This window comes from Megachile rotundata, chromosome 11, assembly GCF_050947335.1.
Source record: "Megachile rotundata isolate GNS110a chromosome 11, iyMegRotu1, whole genome shotgun sequence".
Classification (NCBI taxonomy): Eukaryota; Metazoa; Arthropoda; class Insecta; order Hymenoptera; family Megachilidae; genus Megachile; species Megachile rotundata.
Genome location: NC_134993.1, coordinates 14,272,551 through 14,295,768, shown reverse-complemented (window position 1 = coordinate 14,295,768; position 23,218 = coordinate 14,272,551). Strand labels below are relative to the sequence as shown.

At 36.8% G+C, this 23,218-nt stretch overlaps 2 protein-coding genes and 1 long non-coding RNA gene across 27 annotated transcripts; 2 read left to right on the top strand and 1 right to left on the bottom strand.

The window, feature by feature from the left end:
- Nucleotides 1–42: 42 nt before the first annotated feature.
- On the top strand, nucleotides 43–14,619 carry GlcT (ceramide glucosyltransferase). 6 transcript variants are annotated; one of them, XM_076537392.1, is made up of 4 exons: nucleotides 43–12,224; nucleotides 12,301–12,362; nucleotides 12,455–12,518; nucleotides 12,984–14,619. In XM_076537392.1, the coding sequence occupies exon 1, from the start codon at nucleotides 1,553–1,555 to the stop codon at nucleotides 2,747–2,749; it is 1,197 nt and encodes a 398-aa protein (XP_076393507.1). In that variant the 5' UTR covers nucleotides 43–1,552; the 3' UTR covers nucleotides 2,750–12,224; nucleotides 12,301–12,362; nucleotides 12,455–12,518; nucleotides 12,984–14,619. The 6 variants fall into 6 exon arrangements, with proteins under 6 accessions (XP_076393507.1, XP_012154404.1, XP_012154405.1 ...); XM_012299014.2 differs by having other exon boundaries at nucleotides 12,455–14,619; XM_012299015.2 differs by having other exon boundaries at nucleotides 43–12,362.
- On the bottom strand, nucleotides 4,242–22,854 carry LOC105664382 (uncharacterized). Of its 20 annotated transcripts, none has more exons than XR_013039943.1 (11): nucleotides 22,719–22,854; nucleotides 19,236–22,604; nucleotides 18,829–19,124; nucleotides 18,092–18,310; nucleotides 17,481–17,877; nucleotides 17,083–17,384; nucleotides 16,762–17,006; nucleotides 6,222–15,971; nucleotides 5,786–5,865; nucleotides 5,646–5,718; nucleotides 4,242–4,899 (listed from the first exon to the last, which is right to left on the bottom strand). It is a non-coding gene; the product is annotated as an uncharacterized LOC105664382 (long non-coding RNA). The 20 variants fall into 20 exon arrangements; XR_013039945.1 differs by having other exon boundaries at nucleotides 5,795–5,865; XR_013039937.1 differs by having other exon boundaries at nucleotides 4,242–5,865; nucleotides 6,222–7,743; nucleotides 7,902–8,016; nucleotides 8,214–15,971.
- On the top strand, nucleotides 21,147–22,943 carry LOC105664381 (uncharacterized). The gene is made up of 2 exons (XM_012299009.2): nucleotides 21,147–21,306; nucleotides 22,417–22,943. Exons 1-2 carry the CDS (start codon nucleotides 21,147–21,149, stop codon nucleotides 22,866–22,868), a joined length of 612 nt encoding a protein of 203 aa, XP_012154399.1. The 3' UTR covers nucleotides 22,869–22,943.
- The last annotated feature ends 275 nt before the right edge of the window (nucleotides 22,944–23,218 follow it).

Below are 23,218 nucleotides of genomic sequence, written 5' to 3'. Positions count from 1 at the left end.
AATATACAAATAATATTTAACAGTCAATTTCAAATAAAGCATGGCGCATGCGTACTACTTCCCCATAATTGATAATCATCAACTATCATCTAGCAATATGAAGATAGAGTGTAAACTTGAATTATAAATAAGGCAGTAGACGATCAGATCCTGATAGTCGATATCCAAATTTGATTGGTTGATTTCCTCCATACATTTTGCTACGTTTACAAAATTACAAACTTTCAAATGTAGGAATTTCAAATTTTCAATTTGGAATTGAAACCAGAACCAAAATTGGGCATCAATGTATTTCCTCTCCCCGCAATATCATCTTATTAAACCCACCTAACAATAGGACAAAATTATTTGTACTCAAGCCATTCACAAAAAATTAGATTTCTGAATATTTATCAAGTAGAATATTGAACCGGTAGGATTACGCGAAATTTATTCGAGATTTTTCAAGAATACGCGCGCTGGTGTTTGATTGGCTGCCTTGGCCGCTGACGCGTTCGCTGTGAACTTAGTTGCAAATTAGCCGTGCGAGCTACCGGCTGTCACATGCAGCCACAGTTGTACCGTCGACACTTGGCGGTGCGTCGTTCCATTTCGGTCTGTCACGATTGTTTCTATCAGTTCGGTTTTCACGACCATCATTTTGTATCGGTTCGCGTCAGTTGACAGAAGTTTGGTTATCGATATGACACGCATCGGTACACGGTGGCAGTGCAGTGGTAACGGGCGAATCGGAACGGTACAAGGCCGCGTAGGCGCATCGTTATGAAAGGAAGCTGTCGTTGTTCGTGAACGCGAACCGAATATCCTGCTTTGACGCGTACACACGTTGCACTGGGAAGATCGCTGAATCTTGGTGTCTCGCTAAAAGGAAACACTGAAAGTGTCATTTGGGAGGGACTGCTATAGCAGGACAAACTGTATCCAGGCAAAAAGGGTGAGATCATTGGAACAAGTACGAGATTCGGTGCATCGAGCCACGGAAAGAGCAAAGTTGGATGCATCAGGGAAAATTGGGGTGGATCGGTTGGTTCGTCGTAACAAAGAGGGTGCTTCGGTGTCCGTGGTGATCGTGAATAGGCAATAGGCGACCCTCGTTCTCGGCAAAAGGCGTAAAAAAGGAGGAAGGTTGTTCGACGCAGCGTGCCGGCGCGGCGTTTCGAGTGCTGGTAGCCGTGGACGGCTACGCGACCATCCTAACCGCGGGGGAAGCTAGCGCATGAATGTATTGGAAGCGGTGGGCACGTCTTGGTCGTCGTCGCCGTCGCTGTGATCGCCGTGAAAACGGTGTTACGCCGTGGACGTCACCGATAAGATTACACCGATGGCCCGCCCGATTCGATGGTATTCGTGATCGCGGTGCGACAGGAACCGCGTCGAGGATGCCGCGAACGTCGTCTGCGCGCAGAAGGATGGCGGGCTTCGAGATGACCGTTTCTGTCGATAGTGGCGAAAGGATCAAGTAATCGAAAGGTGAGAAAGCCACGGCACGGGCGAGAGGTGAGCAGAAACCCCGGAGGTTACACCTCCGAGAAACGAGTATCTTCGTTCGAAGATGAACTCCATGGTATATACCCTATACGGGTTCGCGATATTCTTCATGATATTTTGGTCGGTTATGTGGATCGTTCACGCACTGGCTCTGATAGTTGGACGGTGGAAGCTGCACCGTAAAGTTACTCAATTACCGACCTACGAGACGCCGTTGCCCGGCGTGTCGATCATAAAACCGCTGATGGGCGTTGATCCGAATCTATTCAGTAACTTGGAGACATTCTTCACCATGCAATACCCTCGTTACGAGCTACTATTCTGCGTGGAGGACGATTCGGACCCAGTGTTGATGTTGGTGCGTAAATTGATCGAGAAGTATCCGGAGGTAGACGCAAAACTTTTCATCGGTGGTTGCAACGTGGGCGTGAATCCGAAAATCAACAATATGCAGCCGGCGTACGAGGCGGCGAAACACGAGTTAGTGTTGATCAGTGACAGTGGTATCAAGATGAAGGAGGACACTCTGTTAGACATGGTTAATTATATGACCGACAAGGTCGCGTTGGTACACCAGATGCCGTTCACCTGTGATCGCGAGGGTTTTGCGGCCGCTTACGAGAAAATCTTCTTTGGCACGGTGCAGTCGCGTATGTACCTCGCCGCCGATTTACTCAGGATAAACTGTCACACGGGTATGTCCGCGTTGCTGAGAAAAGCGCCTCTCGACGAGGTCGGCGGATTGAAGAAGTTCGGTGTATATCTCGCCGAAGATTTTTTCTACGCGAAGTCATTGACCGACCGGGGTTGGCGCATCACCGTATCCTCGCAGCCGGCTTTGCAAAACAGCGGTCACTGCGAGCTGCATTCTTTCCAAGCGAGGCTACGAAGGTGGGCGAAGCTGCGAGTGGCTATGTTACCTACCATGATTATTCTCGAGCCGTTGAGCGAGTGTTTAGTGTTAGGTGCCTGTGCTTCCTGGGCGGCTAGCGTACTCTTTGAGTGGGATTCTCTGGTTTTCTACTTGGTGCATATACTCTTGTGGTTCATGTTGGACTGGACGCTGTTGTGCGTCGTGCAGAACGGTCCGTTGCCGTTCAACAAATTAGAATTCGTTTGCGGGTGGTTACTCAGTGAGATCACCAGGCCCTATCTTTTCCTTCAGGCGGTTCTAGATCCTCTCATACAGTGGCGATCGCGCGTTTACAAGCTCAGGTGGGGTGGTGTCGCGGAAGAGGTTAAGGCGAAAGTCAAGTATTAAATAGCGCGTGAACAAAATTCTTATATTAGGTTGGCAACTATATTTGCAATCTTTTCATTTATCCTCATCACTAAAGATTAACGTTGGTGTAACAAAGATTTTTAGTGGACCGGATCTTCTGATTGTACCAATAGCGTTAACGCCCTACACCGACATTACCAAACGGTTTTTGCAAATTTCATTTTTGTATCTGTATATCTGAGAAATTTGATAAGTTAAAAAATTTTAAATCTTTAGTATGAGATTTTGCCTTACATCCTCCACGTTACATGGGAAAGGCACATCCTCCTAGTTGCATCAATGATTTAGTGCTTACATTGATCAGCAATTTGTGTTAACATTTCATGAGGTCCGCGAACTTGGTTACCAACCTAATATACTCGTTATTGTTTTTTAGTTTCCTCTTTCCTATTTCTTTCCTTTAATTGATAGTTTAAGATCGACATCTACAACGTACAACGACGTGGGTGTATTGTAATATATTCGACATACTATGCTATTACGCATATAGTACTTATTATAGATGTATTACGTTAGATGAGTAAAAAAACATGCTGTACACGCAAACCTTGTAACAAATAGGGGGATGCCCGCGTGCGCGCGCACCTACACAAGCACGCATATACGTGAATATGACGATCGTACGACACGTACCTACGCACGTGCGCGTGAAAATAATTTTTAATTGTTTAGCATATCATCTCCGTCATTTCGTTACGATACACTCACTATTCGTGCAATATTATAAAAGTGCTTCGTTTTTGTATAGATCATGTTACAAAATAATATTTGTTTGCTTTAATTTTTTTTCTAAATTCTCGCTCGAAACGAGGTTAACTTTGAGTCATTAATCGTAACATGCGCGTGAAATTAGCGATATATTCTACTAGAACGAGAAGTCAAGATATAGTGCCAGAATCAACATTAACGTCTTGTCGACGTAGCACTAATCGTTCTCGAAATACACGCTTATTTTCATATGTGATATCTATACATTCAATGTTACGTTTAATATTTCAGTTTCTCGCTAAAATTTGTTAACACGTTTTACAAAGCTCTAAATATCAATCGGTACACAATCGCAAATCGTTAACATTCGAATCAATCATTTTAAATAGCGGTAATATTCCTCGTTGGCACCGCATAATTTTTAAATTGGTGAAAGTGGAATCGAGGAATGTATACGTGCGTTGGTAAATACGGCTAGTTAAATAATAAATGGAGGCGTTATTTAAAATACATCCGGTATGAAGATAACGGTATTGAATTTTGCAATATTTATATCGAACAAACTTTTAGCAAATAACGATTCGTACATATCGTTCTCAGGATCTAAGATTATTTAACGGTATTAAAATTTGTATTAAGCAAGATCTTATATCTTGACGAGTCACACCAGGTATATATCACGTACAAACGTTTCTTTATATTATACCTTTCGTATCAGTATTATTACAAGAAATTATCTAATCAAAGAAAATCGTTGCTATGATAATTTTGAACAATTTTAACTGTAATTTTCTACAAGTACTTAATCATTTTCTCCTTCTATATGCTACTTCCTAATCATCTTTTTTTGCATCATGAAAAACTGTGTTTATCAGAATATTTATTAACTACTTCTGTTTCATTTTTAAAAGCCAGAAAAAGTTAGGAAACTTCATTACAGGAACACCGGTGGGCATTGTAGGCTTAAATCACCCTAGTTGGGTATTTGATTAGAACTTTAATTTGGGATTACATGTTTTGAAAATGTGTAACATATTTAATTTTTAAAAGCCTACATTGCATCCGAGTGTACTTAAACAATTCACAGTTTGATACAAAGGTTTTGCAAGTCTTGATAATATAGAAACAAATGGTTCCTTGCTTTTCTACATTCCTAGCGTGTCACGTGCGTTACAACGATCGCGATTGCGTGCTTCTCAGCGAAACTATCAACTCTTTGTTTTTCGTTCGTTAGAGGATATTAGGACCAATTATCCTCTTCGTAATCAGTGTGAAAAAATATGCCATTTTTGTTATGTTTCATGAATCATGATTGGAAAACATGCGGTGAAATGATTATTCCAAGGTTTACTCGCCATCGTATCTTTCTGCGTTTCTCTTTTTGCACGATTTACGTTACTGCATAACGTTGGGAAATGACCCTGGAAAAAAATAAGCATATCAGCTATTAATGATACTCTATTTTAAATTGTTACAATATTTAACAATCATGAAATAAATTGTAAATTAATTTTAATATTTGTCTTACTATATTTCTGAAATTAAAGAAAATTAATTTGAATTTTTAATAATTTTTTTTTACGAACGAAGAGTTGAAAGTTTTTATCCAACGCTTAGCAAGGCGAGTTTCTAATTTCCTTCGTTAGTTTACCCTGACGAATAAGTTACTTAAAAGACAAGTCGTTTAGCGTGTTCACGAAATAGACTACAGGTGATTTATCGTCATCGAATATTTAAGATTGTAAATATGGAGAGATCTTCCGAATTTGCGTTGATACAGATAGAACGATATCTAGAATCGCGGGAAATGTTATCAAGCTCGGTGAGAAGTTGCAGATTCAGCAAATGTTTTGTACAACGAGAGACGCTTAACGACAAAAGTGAATCTAAAGCTTTTGAACCCTGACACTTTCATCAGTCAAATGGTCAATTAATTGTGATACTTATATACTGTCGTTTACCAGTATGCGGCCAATAACTGCTTAACCCACTATCGCATGTCGGATTTCAACAAATAAAGCACGCGTTTAATTAAAACAATCGAGCAGTTTTTTAAGCTTTTTGCCGCATTTTTTTTTACTATTCGCTGTAAAATTTTGTCATTGAAAATCATTTGTCATGAAGTTAGATTTTAGGGCTTGCATTCCAATTGAAAAAGTTCCATTACCATTTTTTAACACTTTGATGGCCCACAGCATTTCGTGGATTTCCTCTTCTCTTGCCAATTTAACTTCATGTTTCTGTAAATATTTTTACTTATTTTATTTATCTGATTTAACATTTAATTAATTTTAATTATTAAATTACCACACAGACAGTAAACATCCATCGATGATTCTGCTTTCACAATTCCTATTGGCTGCTGAAATTCTACATTATATTTGTACCTGCAAAATTTGTTATAATTAATAATCATGAATATGTGACGTTGGTCATCAAAGTATTAATATAAATATGTATATATGTATTTTCTAATGTTAAGAATTATACTTTCGTCGAAATTCTTCGAATGTATATTTTTTGTAGAATTTTTTTCTATTTAAATATATTACAATTTCAACTTAGCCCACGCGAATTTTGCTCAATATCCACATCGAGTGCAATTCATTTTTATATAAAGAGAACGCGTCGATTGATGGAGCAATCGCAATAACGTTTATTCCTCGTGGATTAGACCGTGAACGCTGTCCTTTTTTTCATTTTACGACTTATGCTTTGCGATAAAACTCAAAATATTGCCTACCTAACCACTTTGATTTATCGAAGGAAGCGCTGTCATGCCGCCATTATTTATGCCGCTTGCAAATTCCCTTGATTTTCATTGGCGATTCGGGTCGATATATCGATTCGTTTGCGGCGATCGAGGTCCTCAGAAAACCCGCGAAATTTAATTTCCATTATGGTCATTCTCCTTCATTATTGAAAATTCTGTCAAAAAAATAAACGAATAAAATTATTTTGAATTACTATTTAAATAACTAATTAAATCGAACGATAATTTGGAAGAAAAAACGGTTCAAAAGTAGAGCAGAAAGATTATCTAGTAAAGTGCAGTTCTTAGAGGTTCTAAAAATAAAGCCGAAAGATTAGAACGTTTCAATGAGAGGAAGCAAAACGTTTAACCAGGACAATATCGAGAAATCTCGGGAAGATTGCTTCGCAGCGCTCAAAGGACGCTCTTTGAAGTTGTCACGCTATGTTCCTAGATGCGATTAAAATTTACTAGATACCTCCGGTGCATTTCACTCCGGTAAAAAGTTGAATTTAAACGAAAGAGAAACCGTATTTGTAGAACCGGGAAAATACACGGATAAAACTTCGTGTTAAAGATTTCTTCACAGTGATTCACGATAAATCTTTTATCAAACATTTTATTGATTTTCTTTCGGTTATCGTTTTGAACTCAATTACTACAGTTGTGATACACGCTTTTATTTTGTTTTGCTTGCATAAAGTTTTTTATCGCACTTTACTCATAAACATATATTCAGTAAATACAAAAAACTATCTTTCTCATTGTTCTATGAAAATTGAATTACATCGATGTGTATTCAGCTATTGTGGCTTAGTGAAAATAACCAGAAATTTTTAACCTAACCTGAGAAATCCTTTAAACTGAGAGCGCACAAAGACTTTGTTGTGGAATTACTAAACGTTTTCCCTGGAATAAGAGATCAGGATGAGGAAACGGGGAAAAATAAAATTCCATTAATAGATATTTCCGTGGCAGCTTGTAATGGCAAAGGTCGCAGGCTCAAATCCCGTTCGTTTCCTTTTACACGGATTCTCTAATCCTTTCCAAAATAATTCTCCTCCAATTGCGTCAATGATTTTTTTCTACCTAATCGAATTTCCACGGATGAGAACGCTGCGCGTGTTCCATGTAAACCAAATCTAGAGGTAATAAAGCGATATCGGAAATTCGATTTATGGGCGTGTGCGCAACAATGCTCGTGTTATACTGAACTTCACATGTACACGTATAAGTGTAAGCAAAGTTACGTAAAACATTCGATGAACTTCTTCCGTTTTTCTCAGAAAGTGTACAATTATGCGATTGAAACGTGACGCATTTTCAATTGAGCATAAATTAACCTCTTAGTATGTTTTGACGAGTCATGCGTGACGCATCGACAGTTCAAATGTCGCACATTTCTCTCGCATTAATTTTCAGTTTAATTCCAATTATAATATCTCAAGGTTCAATATAAAACTTTCTTCATTTCCTTCAGTTTTAACTTTCCTCATTCGTTTCAATATTGTACCTGTAAATAGTTTGGTTATGACTAACGCATCTGACAAATAAATCGTGCGTTGAGAGGTTATGCGTGATAAAGTGACTCAGGCCTGATTGTTCTTTATCGGAATATCTCAAACGGAAGAAAGATAAAATAAATTTAGTCATCGTTTTAATGACGATTACCAAACAGATGAATCTTGATTGCTCCACTTCATTTATTCGACAGTTCTTTAATTTGAAGAGTCAAAGTACATTAGCAAGTCCAATAAAATGTTTTCGAAAGGCCTATGTGTTTGTCCTAAAACAAAAGATTCCATGAGTTCGGAAAAAGAGGCGGCTATACCTCTACGCGTATCGGTCATATCTGTCCGCGTGCGATTACGTGCTCACGCAAACGTCCGCGCTATATACGATCAATCCGTACACGTAAGAACGAATCAAACCCCGAGTCTCGTTTACTATCATTACATAATTGAACAGCGTCCTCGAGCTTACCTTGTTCGCTAGACTAATAAGCATCGTCGTTTGACGTATAGAACGTATAGAACATAAGAACACCTGAATGAACATTGTTTTTGCTATAGCGTTCAAGACTGACGACGCACCACGTGCGTCTCATGCTGTCCTACGTGTGACGCATTGTGTTCTATACAAAGATCAATATCAATACTTAGAGATGAGATATATAGAGATAAAAGTATATAAAAATGAAAGTTGACGTTTGTGGTGGGTTAAAAACTTACCGAGAGATCCCTCGAATTTGAATAAGTTTTTATACGACGTAATTTAACGGGTATTTGACATTGAAGTCTTGAAAGTCAAAATAATATACGACGGAAATTTTTCTTCCATTGTCTGCTGAGCGATTCATTTTATTTGCATGCATAATTCATAGAAACGAGCGGTTTACGTATCAATTCGATACTCTCGGGAATACCACGCGACGTTCGCTTTTCGTTTTTTGTGTTACGATGTTGGACGATCTTCATCGAGAGTTGCCGAAAGGCTCGTGCATCTTCCTTGAGCGAATTGTACGAATATAGCCAAATATATTGGCACATTTGTAATATCGCGGTCTATCAATACTTTTTGGCTAGTTTGTTAATTGCTATAGTAGCGTCTTTTTAAATCTATTATTAGGGGACAACGTCCCGTACGGTTTAAATGGGATTGCAAGCTGAAATAATCGTAAAGTTTCAATGACAATTTCACCACTATGCGTCCGCGTTACATGACTCACTGCGGCTTTATTGTAGTATTGACGAAACTAATTCTCCAAGCACGATAATCAACAAACTTGAACTAGTACTCTTCATTGATAACACAATTCCATTTCTGTTCTATGTCTTCGTTTATCTTCGTCGTGATCGAAACTCTTCATGGTCATAATAAAAAATGAAAACAAGGAAGGATCCGCGATGAATACTTTCTGTTTCTACTGTCCGCGTTGCTCCAGCATTCTTCGAGCGCGTAATCGATAGTCGAAATTCTATAATATTAAATCGAAACGATTGTGTAACTTTTATCGAGGAACAAAAATGTTTACAGAGAATCTATCTCGCAATAAATGTAGACGACGGTCGCGTGGATTAATGGAATCAAGTCACAAAGCTTTAGAATTAGAATTTAAGTGTAAAACAATTAACGAGCATCGCGGAGATGATATGCTACGAAAACAATGCGCGCGTAATTAATCGAAGTATAATTTGAAATTCATAGCAATAGAAGCAATGTACTTCTAATTCGAATCACATGTTTCAAAGCCCAAAGTATAAATGATACACAATTTGAGATACTTGTAAAATTAAAAATTAGTCTTTAACGCTTGATCTACAGTTAGGTGTTAGCACCTAACCTGTATAGTGCGCGCGCATGCGCACGCGCACGAAACTTTACGGCATTACGAAAAAGAGGGGATTAATATTCGTTCTTTTTTAATATTTATTACTGGGTTTTTCACGTAATTAGCTACGCAATCGCGACGCGTACATAAAATTAGTATTATTCGTGCATAATTAGGGAGGGTCTAGAACTTCCGGAGTTCGATCTGCATTGCAGTAAAAGATTCCCATTTTATCAGATAACCGTTATCGGCGAATAATATCGGTATGGAAATTTTGTTGAACTTTGATCAGAGAATCACATTTTTTTTCGAAAAAACTTTTTTAAATTAGTAATACGCCGACTACATTTTCCTCAATCTCTCGAACTGCTGCATAAGTTCTACTAAAAACGTAACATGCTTTTCTAACTCTCTCCAAATTATATAATACTATTTTTGAATCGGCTGTTGAAATTTGTATCTACTCTAAATATTTTTAAACTCTTTAGAAAAAAATTGCTGACAGAATTTAAGCAGCAATCGAACAAAAATTCATTTCTACAAAAACTCGAATAACTACAGTGTTTCAATTAATCGACTAACTGCGTTTATTTAGATCGAACTGTCTTATGAATCGAACGTGTTCGATTGTCGAATCACGATTTCTTGTGATGTTTCTAGAAAAGTACAGATCGATAAAAGATCGATTATCGTCGATTCAATAAGACACTTTGATAACCTCAGGGCCTGCTTGCTTTGTCTGTGCTCCTCGCATTTCGCGAAAAATCTCGAAAAAAATCGACCAGTAGTTTGTAAGTGTGCGAAGGTGTGTGTGGGGGAAGGGGTAGGGTAGAGGGTATTCTTAAGGGAGATTCAAAACGTGGCCAAGCGGAAGCAGCTGTGATCCGCTTAGATAGAATTTCCGCGCCTTATGTAATATATGTCATCGCTACACGTAGCCGCGTCCAGTGGATGTACATTTACGAAAGCTCTAAATCCGTTTTATTCTATACCCGGTGGTGCAAAGGAACACTCGATAATGATGCTGCTGGCAATAAACGTAACAACCGCAAGGAGAGAAGTCCGAAACGCTAAAACATTAAGATAATTTTTATTTTTATTTATACATGTGTGTATATTATTTAATAGATATAATATTAATTTCCCGGATATTGGTGATCGTCATGAAATAATATCGATTTTCATTCGTAATCATTGAACAATATGTACATAGACATGTAAGCGTGAAACATCAAAGACTTACCGACACTTTTTTATAATATACTTCATTTGATGTATGTATATGTTACTGTAAACGTGAGCAATGAACTTGAAAGTTTCATAGAAGCATCTTCGCTGATACTAAAATTTATGACCAAGTAAATGTATAGAATTTTATGCTTTTACGGTAACATATATATAACCGTTTCTTTTTGCGCCACCCGGTACATACTTAGATACGGACTCGTTATAGTTTACTAGTCATTTTATTCACGTTCTAAGTTACTCCCGTCGTCTCGTGAACAATTTAAATCTCCCACGAAATCGGCCGAGTTTGGCGGGATTTGAAGGTTCAAGGGAAACGATTCGTCCGCGACGCCCACGCAGTTATCGACTGCGAACAATTTAAACCCTGTTTGGCAATTGAGCACAACTGAGTCGGTTGGAATTTGAATACTTGACGCGTTTCCTTCGTCGATGCTTTTTCCTTTTTCTCGCATTGTCTTTATGTCGTTAGAATTCACAGGTAGTCTACACGCACCGAAGAATTCGATTACGGCTGCGTGAAATCGACGAGCGTACCGAATCCATTCTACTTCCGGTTTCATTTCGATGCACGTTGTTTACGTTGACGAGCGAAATCGTTTACGGGTAATGAAGGCATTAAGGCGAACACAAACATTAACATTAACAAGAACGGAAAACGAGTGAACGATTCGTATCCGAGTAATCGAAGATAGGTTATCTTGAAATGATCACAACTTGTAATCGATTCCTCGATTTTGTAAATCGAGGTGTTTGATTTGTCTGCGCATGCGCACTTGCATACGAATCGTTCAGCGACTTTTCTCGACTCGATCCTATTACCGTCATCGCCAGTAAGCTAGGTTAAGAGGATTTTAAATCGTGTTATTACGCGTGTGGGCGTCCAGTCTCGTTAAACGTTTACGTCGAAAGACTTCTCTAAGCGTCGTGTAATCGTAGACATCATTGCACAGCGTGCGTTAATGCAGTTTACAAGCAGATATTCTCCCCGAATTTCGCCGGTTGACACATGTCAGGAGAATGTGCGTACGACTTTTTTACCATCAGAACGCATTATTTTATATCTGCGCATGCGCTCACGCATGCGTGCGCGCTAACTAGTGCAGAACCATGTAAAAGTCGGCGAGTTTACCGCCGCTTCGGAACAAGTTGAAGAGAGAAAATAAAAAAGGAAAGAGTCCTCATGAATATGGATTCGGTATTTGTCGAACCACCAGTCGATGATTCATCGATTCTTCGAATGGCGATCCGCATTCTTGCATTTTTGTTTTGAATCTTATTTACTGGCTGTTGATTTCATTTGTATACGGGGTTTTCACAGATGTGTAATACACCCGTAATAGGCCTACCGTAGAGATTCGATAGATCGATGATAAAACGAGGATCTGCGAAGCACGCCTTTCTATCGGATTACTCCGGTAAGATATTATGAGATCTTTATGCGTTTCTAGATTATCTTTGACGTAATCACGACACAAGTGTTCATTATTCCAGAACTAAGAGCTATTTTCAGTTCCTTTTAATACTGTGATACATTTGAGGATTAACGAAACGAGGTAATTTGTTTCGACTTCTTTCAATGTTCTTTTTCTTTCAAGAGTGATAGAAATTCTTATAAGTTCTTTTTGTTACATGGATTACGACGAAGCGGTAAAATGGTACATTGTATATCGTGACAACGGTAATGGATAGAATGCAATTGCGAGAGAATGGTATGTACGTCACAAAAGGGCGGTTTCGTACGAAACTACAGCGAGACGTTTCACCTTTACGTTGATTAACACTTTCGCTGCGATATACGAGACGTCATTGGCTCGTACATTAGTCTTACCGTAATTTTTCACTTTTAATGGTAATTCACTCTGCTTCGAGTTGCAGTGTTATTTATCGCTTAAGATAGTTTCAGATATAGCGGTTATTATCGTAGGAACAATACACGCGTACTCACATATTATTGCGGATTTCTATTTACAAATGAATCGGACGCACATCTTCCAAACGATTAGATGAACCACCATATTCGTAGCGAACGTGTTAAATGAAGAGAACAAAAGGTTAATCGTGACCTTAAAGCTTGGAAGGAAATATACCGAATATCCATAAACGTCTGCTGTTTGAATCAACTGCTGAAGCTGATACGGAAAGAATGTAACAAAACTTTTATCTTTTTTTTCCAGTTTTGAAATGGCAGAAGTTTATAAATATCCTGTATATACGTGTATAGGTGCACGAATGGGTCGTGCACACTTTGTAATGCCAATTGACTCGAAATGTATAGAACATGAAAAAAGCTCAAGCGTGGACATTTGTACGCCGTAAGGAAGCAAGAAGATTGTAAGCATTTTCCTCTTACGATAAACACTTGTTACTCAATTGTAGGTTCCATGCTCTACCGAATCAACGATCGTAATTTATGTTCACGGATATGCACGCGTCGATCTCATCCTACCGAAATCGTGCGAAATTCATTTGTAAACGTTCCTTTTTCTTTGTGTCCAAACGCGACAGCTTCAGCGTCCAGTCGGCCCTCCCTTGGTTTCCAAATCAACTTATGTAACACTATTGGCGTAATTAGGAATTTATTCTGGACCAGATCTGGCAGCTACTGTTACAATAGTACAAACGTTCCATATCTAAATGACTTGGAAATTTTGACGATGTTTGACTTAACCTTTGTAACATTTCTAAATTTCTTATACAAGATGGCGCTGTCTTATGTACGAGGGTTAGTTTTTTGGGGAATCACTCTTAATTACGCCAATGTGACAGTGTAAAATAACGAGTCTACGTAGATAGATACAGCATTGCGTTGCTATTAGAGGCGTGTAATTCCGCGAGATTAATTCCTTAATTTCTTTACTGCCAAATAAAGCATTGAAACGATCGAATGTACGCTCTATCGAGTCTGTAATATTTGATAGCAATACGTGTATCTACCGTCTGTTGGTGGAGCCTGAAACGTGACATACAAGGAAGTTGCGTGCGTATGCGTACGAGCGTGAGAGAATGCGTGCATGATCGTCGGCTGGATGTGTGTACATTACTTGTTAGGTGTGAAACGTAAACGGACGTTCGTGTGTTCCGTGTCCGTGTGCACGAATGACTTAGGCATTAGCGAATTATTTATAACGAATTAATCGCTTCGGATTGCTTTTCGATGACTGTTCAAGCACCTCCGGTTTTGTATACACGTGATTATATGCTATAACAAAATGGACAATCTCGTATCGTTTTTTCTAACTTATCGAAAGTGTCTTCAGCAGCACAATTTTATAGCTGCGTCTGTCCTATCGCTGTCAAATTGTGTTGAAATTACGTGCAACAAATTCGCGCATGCCTAATGAAACAAACAATGAAACTACAGTAGAATACTATTTTACCGACACGGACGTCCGCCAAAAATTCGACGCAACTTTTCAACGATTCTGTTTCGCAATTATTCGCACATTCAGTTTCTTTTGTGATCTCGTTCCTCGGAACAGACACGCACGATTTTTTCTTTAACATTGTGGTGGAATGGGATTAAACGATCGGTTACTTGTTCATAACTTCTTATGTCACGCGAAACATTGCCAATTATAGTTTATAATAATTTAATTCGATGCGTACTAGGCGGGTTCAAGGTCGTTTATCATTTCACTATGTTGTCCCGGTCATATCGTGAAATGACGCTAGAGTCCGCCCGTGTTCAAAAGGTGATATATACATCATCAATAATAATATTAATAATAATAATATTAATAATAATAATAATACGTTCAGAAATACGTTCAACTGTACATGTTTATTAAAGTACCTGAATGGAAACCATTACATCTTGTGTTTTCTCTTCTACGGATCGTATTCTCGTGGCATGTAAACGACACCGGCAACACTTTTTGCTCTTTACCCACTATTGCACGCTCTATCACATTTACTTATACATAACTGTGCACCTTTTTATATCCAAAAATTTCTGCTCGAGTAACTAGATTATAAGATAAACCTAATGTACTTCGCGTGACTGGATTTTCAGGAATTTTAATCCACAGGAATTTCTAATATGACAAGTGTTCTACATCTCAGTGAAGATGACCAGTTGCCCACTCTTGCCAAGTAATTTTTGTTTTATAGGAAACCAATGTCCGCTTCAAAAAGGTCGAGTGAAAGGAACAACGAATCCATTCTTCGACAGAATATTTTTGAGATCTCGCAGCATCGATCGCAACTTTGCGTTGGACGTTGATCAAGCGACTTTTATTTATTTTCTTTATGGCTGTCCTGGATACGCGAAACAAAATGCAATAGGATTGATTTGAACGCGATATCCCATTGATCGCTGGCTCACCGGAGAAAATGCATGACAGAGCCATTACTTGCAAGGCATTGTTATTATATGTAGGTGCATCACGCGATAGGATTAGGTATCGCGTTACGCGTATCTTCTTTCAGTGTCGAAAAAAAACAATTTGTGTCAATCTTGATCAACTTAACGTATGATAATCAGTGCATCATATTTCTGCTCTTTGACATTCTGGTTTTGTTTTTTGAACGGAAAGTGTTTGACGCGTCGATTTTATCAGATGTGTTTACTGTAAATGCATTGCTCGATTAATCTACGGTATTCAGAGAGACTTCGAGACATTTCTGGATACAGACACGTGACGGAACATCCCTACGCCCGGGGCAAATGCCCCCGTTTGCTCGGCGCTAATGGTGCGTCGGTTTGTAATTCACCTGTGATCTTATCGGTGCAGATGCTGGTAAAAAATCAATTCCTTAACGAGTATCTCGTTGAACATTTTTGCAATTTACTATATGAACACTTAAGGGTACTCTCCCCTCCGCGAATAAGGTCACAAGGAATTATTTAAAAATATCATGCAAGTCACGTTCATTCATTCTGGCAAATTATTTACGTAATTCCCGCAAAACTTGCAGCGTCCTCGATCTAACCAAGGCCAGGGAACGATATTTAAAGAAAACGTTCGCAGTCGAGGATTATGCAGAATTCTTCTTCGAGTGATCTCCCGTTATCAGAGTCTTAAGGTTTAAAAATGTAGAACATGAGAACGTCTCATGAAGAATACGTAGGCTTTGAGAATTTGGGAAATTCTCAAATTGATGTATTTTGTTCTCCACACGATGTAGAATACTTAAAGGAAGCTCAACTTGCACGTTGGTACCTGCAATACAAGTCTGAATTAATTTTTTAATACTTTCAAGGCGCCAATATTTATGATACACCTGTTTAGAAATTTGTAGGTACCTGAATACTCTGTAGTGGTACTTAGTCGGTACTTAAACCAAGCCTTTTAGCACTTACCTAGAGCAGGTACCTAAACTGTCTAAATACATGAGTACTTGTGTCTAATATTTGATAGTTTGAGGAGCTCTTAACACATTTTATATGAATACTAAAACTATGTACTATATATAATGTATGAAATATATGAGTACTTGTAGTGTATAATATTTGATAGTTTGAAAAGAAATCTTAACACAATTCATTTTATACAGTGAGTGCTAACACTATGCACCATATATAATGTATGAAATATATGAGTACTTGAAGTGTTTAATATTTGATAGTTTGAAAAGAAATCTGAACACAACTCATTTTACACAGTAAGTACTAACACTATGCACCATATATAATGTATGAAATATATGAGTACTTGTAGTGTATAATATTTGATAGTTTAAAAAGAAATCTTAACACAACTCATTTTACACAGTGAGTGCTAACACTATGCACCATATATAATGTATGAAATATATGAGTACTTGAAGTGTTTAATATTTGATAGTTTGAAAAGAAATCTTAACACAACTCAATTTACACAGTGAGTACTAACACTATGTACCATATATAATGTATGAAATATATGAGTACTTGAAGTGTATAATATTTGATAGTTTAAAAAGAAATCTTAACACAACTCATTTTATGCAGAAAATACTGAAATTATGTACCATGTATAGTGTCTGAGTCTTTCATTCTAAAAACGCTTTTTTTCCAGAATCTTGAACACAGAAGAAAGTCGAACGTTGAGACTGACATTTTCTCCAAGCAAGGTTTCCGTCCGCACATGGGAGACGAATACAAACAATACGTCATTCGGACGAATCATCGAGCAGTTCGTGAAAAGTTTCACCTTGTTTCTCCAACAATAGCGGGCACATTGAACTAAATATTATCCGACGATTCACTTTAAAACCTGAAAGCGGAATTCATTAAATTTCTCCGCGATTGTTTCATTAAAGGTTGACGAGTTCTTCCGAAGTTACTGGAACCTTTTGTGCAGTATAAGTTACAAAGTTCATCGTATTACGGTATTTTACGTTGAAAGCCGAGATTGGAACACCTGGAGAAGTAAAAATTTGAAGAAACTCGATGCGGGAACTAGAAGAATTTTTCATCAAGGTAATTCTTGGAGATCTGAGGATTTGAGAGATCTTCAAATAAGTTCCACAGGTTCACATGCACATTTAGCTGTTGTAGCTCACTTAGACAAGACATAGACATTCATAGACAAAGCATAGACATCCATAGACATGACACATACATTCATAGACATTCAAAATGTACACATGTTCTGTAACAAAATAAGTCCAATATACAAGATGAAATTTTTTAAATTTTATCCTACGATAAATAGTCAGTTAATTGCACATAGATGTACACAACGCACCTATAAAATTTGCAAGATGTTTTAGCGGTACATCAATGATCGATAGCAACGTGACCCAGGTTTTTAATATCACGAATGACACATACAATGTGATGTCTAGGTCGGTGAAGTCTCGAGATCCGACCCGCTTTCAAGATTACGGTTTTTCCCTTTTCTTTTCCTTTTCGCTCTTTCTTTCTTTTACTTCGTTACACGCGCATTGTACCCAGCATCGAGTAAATCGTTAACAAGAGAGCACTCCGCGGTGTCGTCTCTTCAACACGGAGCTTGTCTCACGGATGAATTCGATTCTGTTAAAACGAAATTGAAACACCGTATATCCCATTGTTCGTGTTAATTACTAGCCGAAGAAACTGGCAATTTCCGTTGCCGAATTAGAAACGAGTGTGTGCAGTGCCTGTAAAGTCAAAATGGTTCAGTTAGTATATGTATATGCATGTATATGTATGTATATGTATAGGTATATGTATAGGTATATGTATAGGTATATGTATAGGTATATGTATATGTCTATGTTTATGTCTATGTCTATGTCTATGTCTATGCTATGTGTATATGTACATGTATCACATGAACTAAGTAACCATTTAAAAATAATAGTGATACTCTACCATAATTATTATAATTACCCATCATAAGTATGCTTCCATATTTGTACCTTGGTACCATAAATATCCAGAAGGTGAAAATAGATACAAATCATTTGACATTGATAAGTAGGAAAAAATTGCCTGTGTTTTTCCCGTCACGTAACATAATAATTGCAACAGCGTTGCAATTCCAGTCATGATATTGTGACGGCGATAATCTGCCGCCACGTCCCAGGCAAACTGAAAAGGGTAATCGAATATGACTGCGAAAACTGATCTGAATACTGTTTTCGAGAGATTGTTTGGGTGAATGGTTCGAATGTCACGTAGGGTGGTCGAGTTCCGGGAATGTTTGGGAAGATCGCGGCGATAAAAGATGTGTTTAGAGCGAGAGGGAATTGGTGAGAAAAAGGAGGGAGAATGCGTCACCGTGCGTCAGTGCTTAAAGGACTAAACGTTTACAATGTATTGAAAGTCTGAACACGAGTTGATTTAATTATCCACTGTAGAATAATAAGCAAGATAAAAAAAGTATATAATCAGTATTCGAGACTTTAAACAAGAGAATAATATTTATTTAACGCCTTGAATCTTGATTGTGTAAAAAAGGCGAGGCTACTTTCAAGGACCCATTTAATATTAAATTACAGTTTACTGGCCGCTCTGGTAGATTTTAAAATAGTTTTCGGTTCTGTATATAAAAATGTCGCGAAATTCTATTTTTAGAGGACGCAACCACATAACCACGGTATACTTACCTAAGCAGACTTATCTAGGCTTGTAAACATACACGACACACAAGTACCTATTTCAGGCTTGTTAATTCTTTAATGAGGTGTTAAATGTGAGTAAACGTTTTATTGTTGCCCCGCTTGAAAACGGCTGATAAGTTTTCATTGTGCTGCTTTTCTGTTTGCCAAAGTGTGATAATAAAATCACGCTCAAAAGTTATGCCAACATTACTCGCTACTGTAACGTTAATCTTAATTGAATTCGTATGATGCACTAAAAACAAGTGTTTCTTAAATAATAACGCTGATCTAATCTGTGACACCTGTTTGGGAATGAAACATTTTCCAATTATTATTTCATGAATATCATTTATAATTTTTTGGTACTTTCAAAATTTGTCTTGCGACACATATTTATAAATATACTTCCATACCTTTTTTAACGTTTTTGGCAGATAAATTAAATCTTCCTTTCGCGATAGATGGCAGCACTTGTTAGATTTCTTAAGTGAGCTGTTATTTGAATTCATAAATAGCTATTATCCGTTACTCGACTGAAATGTATTATTATTCCTTTCCTAAATAACACCTCGGTACTAGGCTTCATTATAAGCTAGTTATTATGGTATCGTTGTAATAAAAATTGTTAATTCATGGTAGCATGAAAAGTACTAGGGTAAAACACGGTACTGGCGGACCATGAAGAGACGGATACATTGAAGTACAATATATAGCTAATACGGTGTTTGTTCCTTCCGATATTTGTTTTGAGAACCACTGCAGACAAACAAAATCAAAATTTCCAATGCCATGAAGTTCGTGCAGAGTTTAGGGTGGTGTAACGATTTCACGTCGAGTGCGCACGAACATTTACCACGATTACACGACGAGTTGTCAAGGGTAAAAATACTGCAGTACTGCTGCAAAACTTTTAGTAGAAACTTGAATGCGCATCGGTGATGTATTAGTCACTTTGGCGCTTTGAACGAAACATTGACCTCCATCATACCTATCTTTTTTTTTCCCAGAAAATACTTGCTATTTGCGGTTACCTAAAGAACTTTCTGTCTTGATGCCAAAATTGGTCTGACCGATTCATCCTTCTGACTTCTTTTAATCATGTAACTGTTTCTTTTTTCGTTACATATTTTGTACGAATTTCATACGATTCTTTTATGACATGTGTATTGTGTCGGCAGAACATTTTTTCACAGGACTTCTTTCACGAATATCTTTAGAGAGATGTCATACTTTTATTTATTTATATAATTTATTCCGAAATTACGTCAGGTTGCTAATTTTAAAGAAATATACAAATTTTTGTTGTACTAGTACCGCAGTTCAGTGGCAGGTGACACCAGTTGTACTGTTCTTAAATTAGTTCGTTAAATAATAATTTCTTCCAACTAAACAGATTATAACATGCATCGGAAAGTAATATTAATAAATCTTAGAATATTTTGAAAGTATTTACAGCTCGGAACAATCAATAAATGTATAAAATATAATTCGAAGTTCAGTTCAATTAGTTCCCACTTCCTACCGCTAGATGGCTAAGCTTTTTAAAACCCATAAAAGTGCAACATCTTAAATTGACAAATACAGAACTTTAAATGCATTCTAAAATAATCCCTCCAAATATATTTGTCCTGTAGAACAATTTTTTAGCATTAGCAAAATCCAAATATGCTTTATTTTTTTTAAAAACGCGATTTTTTTCTTCGATAGTTTCGTGCTTGACTGCTAGATGGAGTTAGCGACGCCATTTTGAGACGACACGCGCGAAAATGTAAATTTTCAAAATGCATTGAACAATGAGGCTCTCAAAATGCTTCCAACTTTTTAAATTAAATACTTTACACTAAGCTACTCTTCAACTCTGTTACTCTGTCAATTCTGAGGTTTTTATTAGAGAATTTGATTATTTATCGAGTTCTATAAAATTGGTCTAATGTCTGTAAATACTCTGGTTTTATGGTGGATGATACGCATCGCTCTTGACCACCATTTTCCCTAGGAACGTTAGATTAGCTATCAAATTATTGTTACAATACCCCTCGGTGTCGCTATCTATATCACCATTTATGTTCTAACAATGTTGATCTAGCTCAGATAGATACATAGCAGCATGCGCCAGCATGAGTTGCTATCTTCAAAATAGTAGCTGATTGGCTTACTCATAACCTTTCTAGTGTACCAAAGAATCTGTAACAATATCATGTACCGATGAACAAGAACATTATTTAGTATTAATTTTAATTGTAACTTTATGACAATTTTGGTTGAATTTCTTACGCCTCTGTAATTATTTCGAGAAGTAGGGTATCTTTAAGCAACAATTGACCATGTTTTGTCCAAGCAGTGTTTTAGCGCATTTAGCGAAATTAATCGTAACAATCGGTTGTATGAGAACTCTTAATAATCATTATGGTAAAGCAATTACTTGGTCAGTTCGTGCCTTTCAAATCCAACTTTTTCACTCGTTACTGGGAGTGCTCAGATTTGGTAAGAAATAATCTTCTGATACTTGTATATTTTGCATCTTGCCATTTGTTTAGTATATTTTTAAAATAACATTATCTGTACAGGGCCCCCTAAATGTTCATCTTATAAGTTATTGGGGGTCACGCAAAGGATTAGTTGGTATGAAACTACGTAAGGGTATTGTATTTGACTTTTGAATATAGGACATCAAAGGAACAGGATGTATTCATCCTTCATTTATGATATTTCAATTTGGTTGGAACAGGTGAGAAATAATATTGCCATTTAGCGCAGCAATTCAAATAACACATTTAATAAAATGAACAGTTTAACAGACATTATTTAGCAGTAGTAAAGTAGTATTTTTGTTTTTATGTAAATTTTTACTTAAGTGTTAGGTATTGGGTATTTATGCTTTGCATATAGCAATGTAATAATTTTGCATAATGCTGCTTTTTGTCCGTTATGCATGTTATCAACTTCCTGTATCACTTGCTTTCATGTAGAAATTTATGTGTACACTGTAGTTTCTAATACAAGTTTGTAGATTTTAATGATTTTGAAAATATAGTGCTTGGACTTTTCGTGTGTGTATCTTAGTTACAAATGCTAAAATAATATTATAAAATTCCTTTTTAAACATAACATAATAGTTACTAAACCATTATTCTAATACATTTATTTTATTCATTTTATTAAAACATTTTATTACTAACATTTGTTTTTGCAGGCCCTTTAATATAAGCTTTAGCAATTATTCCTATTAAAATTAGAGAGTATAGTAGTTTAAAAACCTGTTACTCATATTATTTCTCGCAAGTTCCAACTATTTTTCAGTTAATCTTAAAACTGTGTTGGTCTATTTTCATGTCATATTTAAGAATTGAAATCAAATACTATCATCTTTTAATTCTTTTTGTTTCACTACAAGTTTTTGTTCAATAAACGCAAATACATATCTAATAATGTGAAGGTTCTATAATGTTTTTATAAATTTCATCTTAAAAAATATTTTTGGCTTCACTATTTGAAAACAATTAGTTCACGCTGTAACATATAGTGAATATAGCAGCACCAATAACATTAACATATAATAATAAGCACATTATTTTTAAGCGATATTACTTCCAGGAGCTCCATTTATCACATCAGCGATTGATATTACAAAGTACTTAAGGATCTCTTATGACTGGTACTCCAAGATCGTCGATGTTGTACCTTTGGCATTATTTACGGCTAGTTTCCTACATGGATACGGTATTAGTCAAAAAGTTTGGCTCACAGTATTGTCTTTAGGCATTTTGCCAGTATTTTTTTACCTACAACCAAAGAGGAGAGAGAGTCAAATGAGAAAACATCAATTGTTGATGAATATTATTTACACATTACAGTTGTTAATGATTGCATTGATAGGTTTAAGAAATAGTAATTACAATGTTATCAGCTTAGTTGCCTCTTATGTATTCGAGCGTTTTTTTATTGACGAATTTTGTTATTACTATGATATACCAAGTACTGATTTGACCCAGTATTCTTTATGTTTTATAGAGATCTTTACAGTTTTAACTTTGAATGAGATGTAAATCATTGTATTATCATATTTTTACATATTTAAAGAAATAAACTGAATCTTTATTATCAGCTGTTAAAATTAACAAGTGTTCAATAAATTACAAATCGTAAACCTCACATCACACGTGACATTATCGGTTTAAACTAAAATTAGATAGCAGCGCTACGGAGAAGACATAAAACAAACTTGTCATGTAGTGAAACATTATTTCCATGTAAAGTTCAGTGTTTGCAAAACTTCAGTTAATTTACATGGTTCGGTCATAAAAGTTCATAAATAATGTTCGGGTAATGAGTAATTAATTCTTTTGTGTCAGCATTGCGATACGTATATGAGCCGCATATGTCAATTCTACTGCAC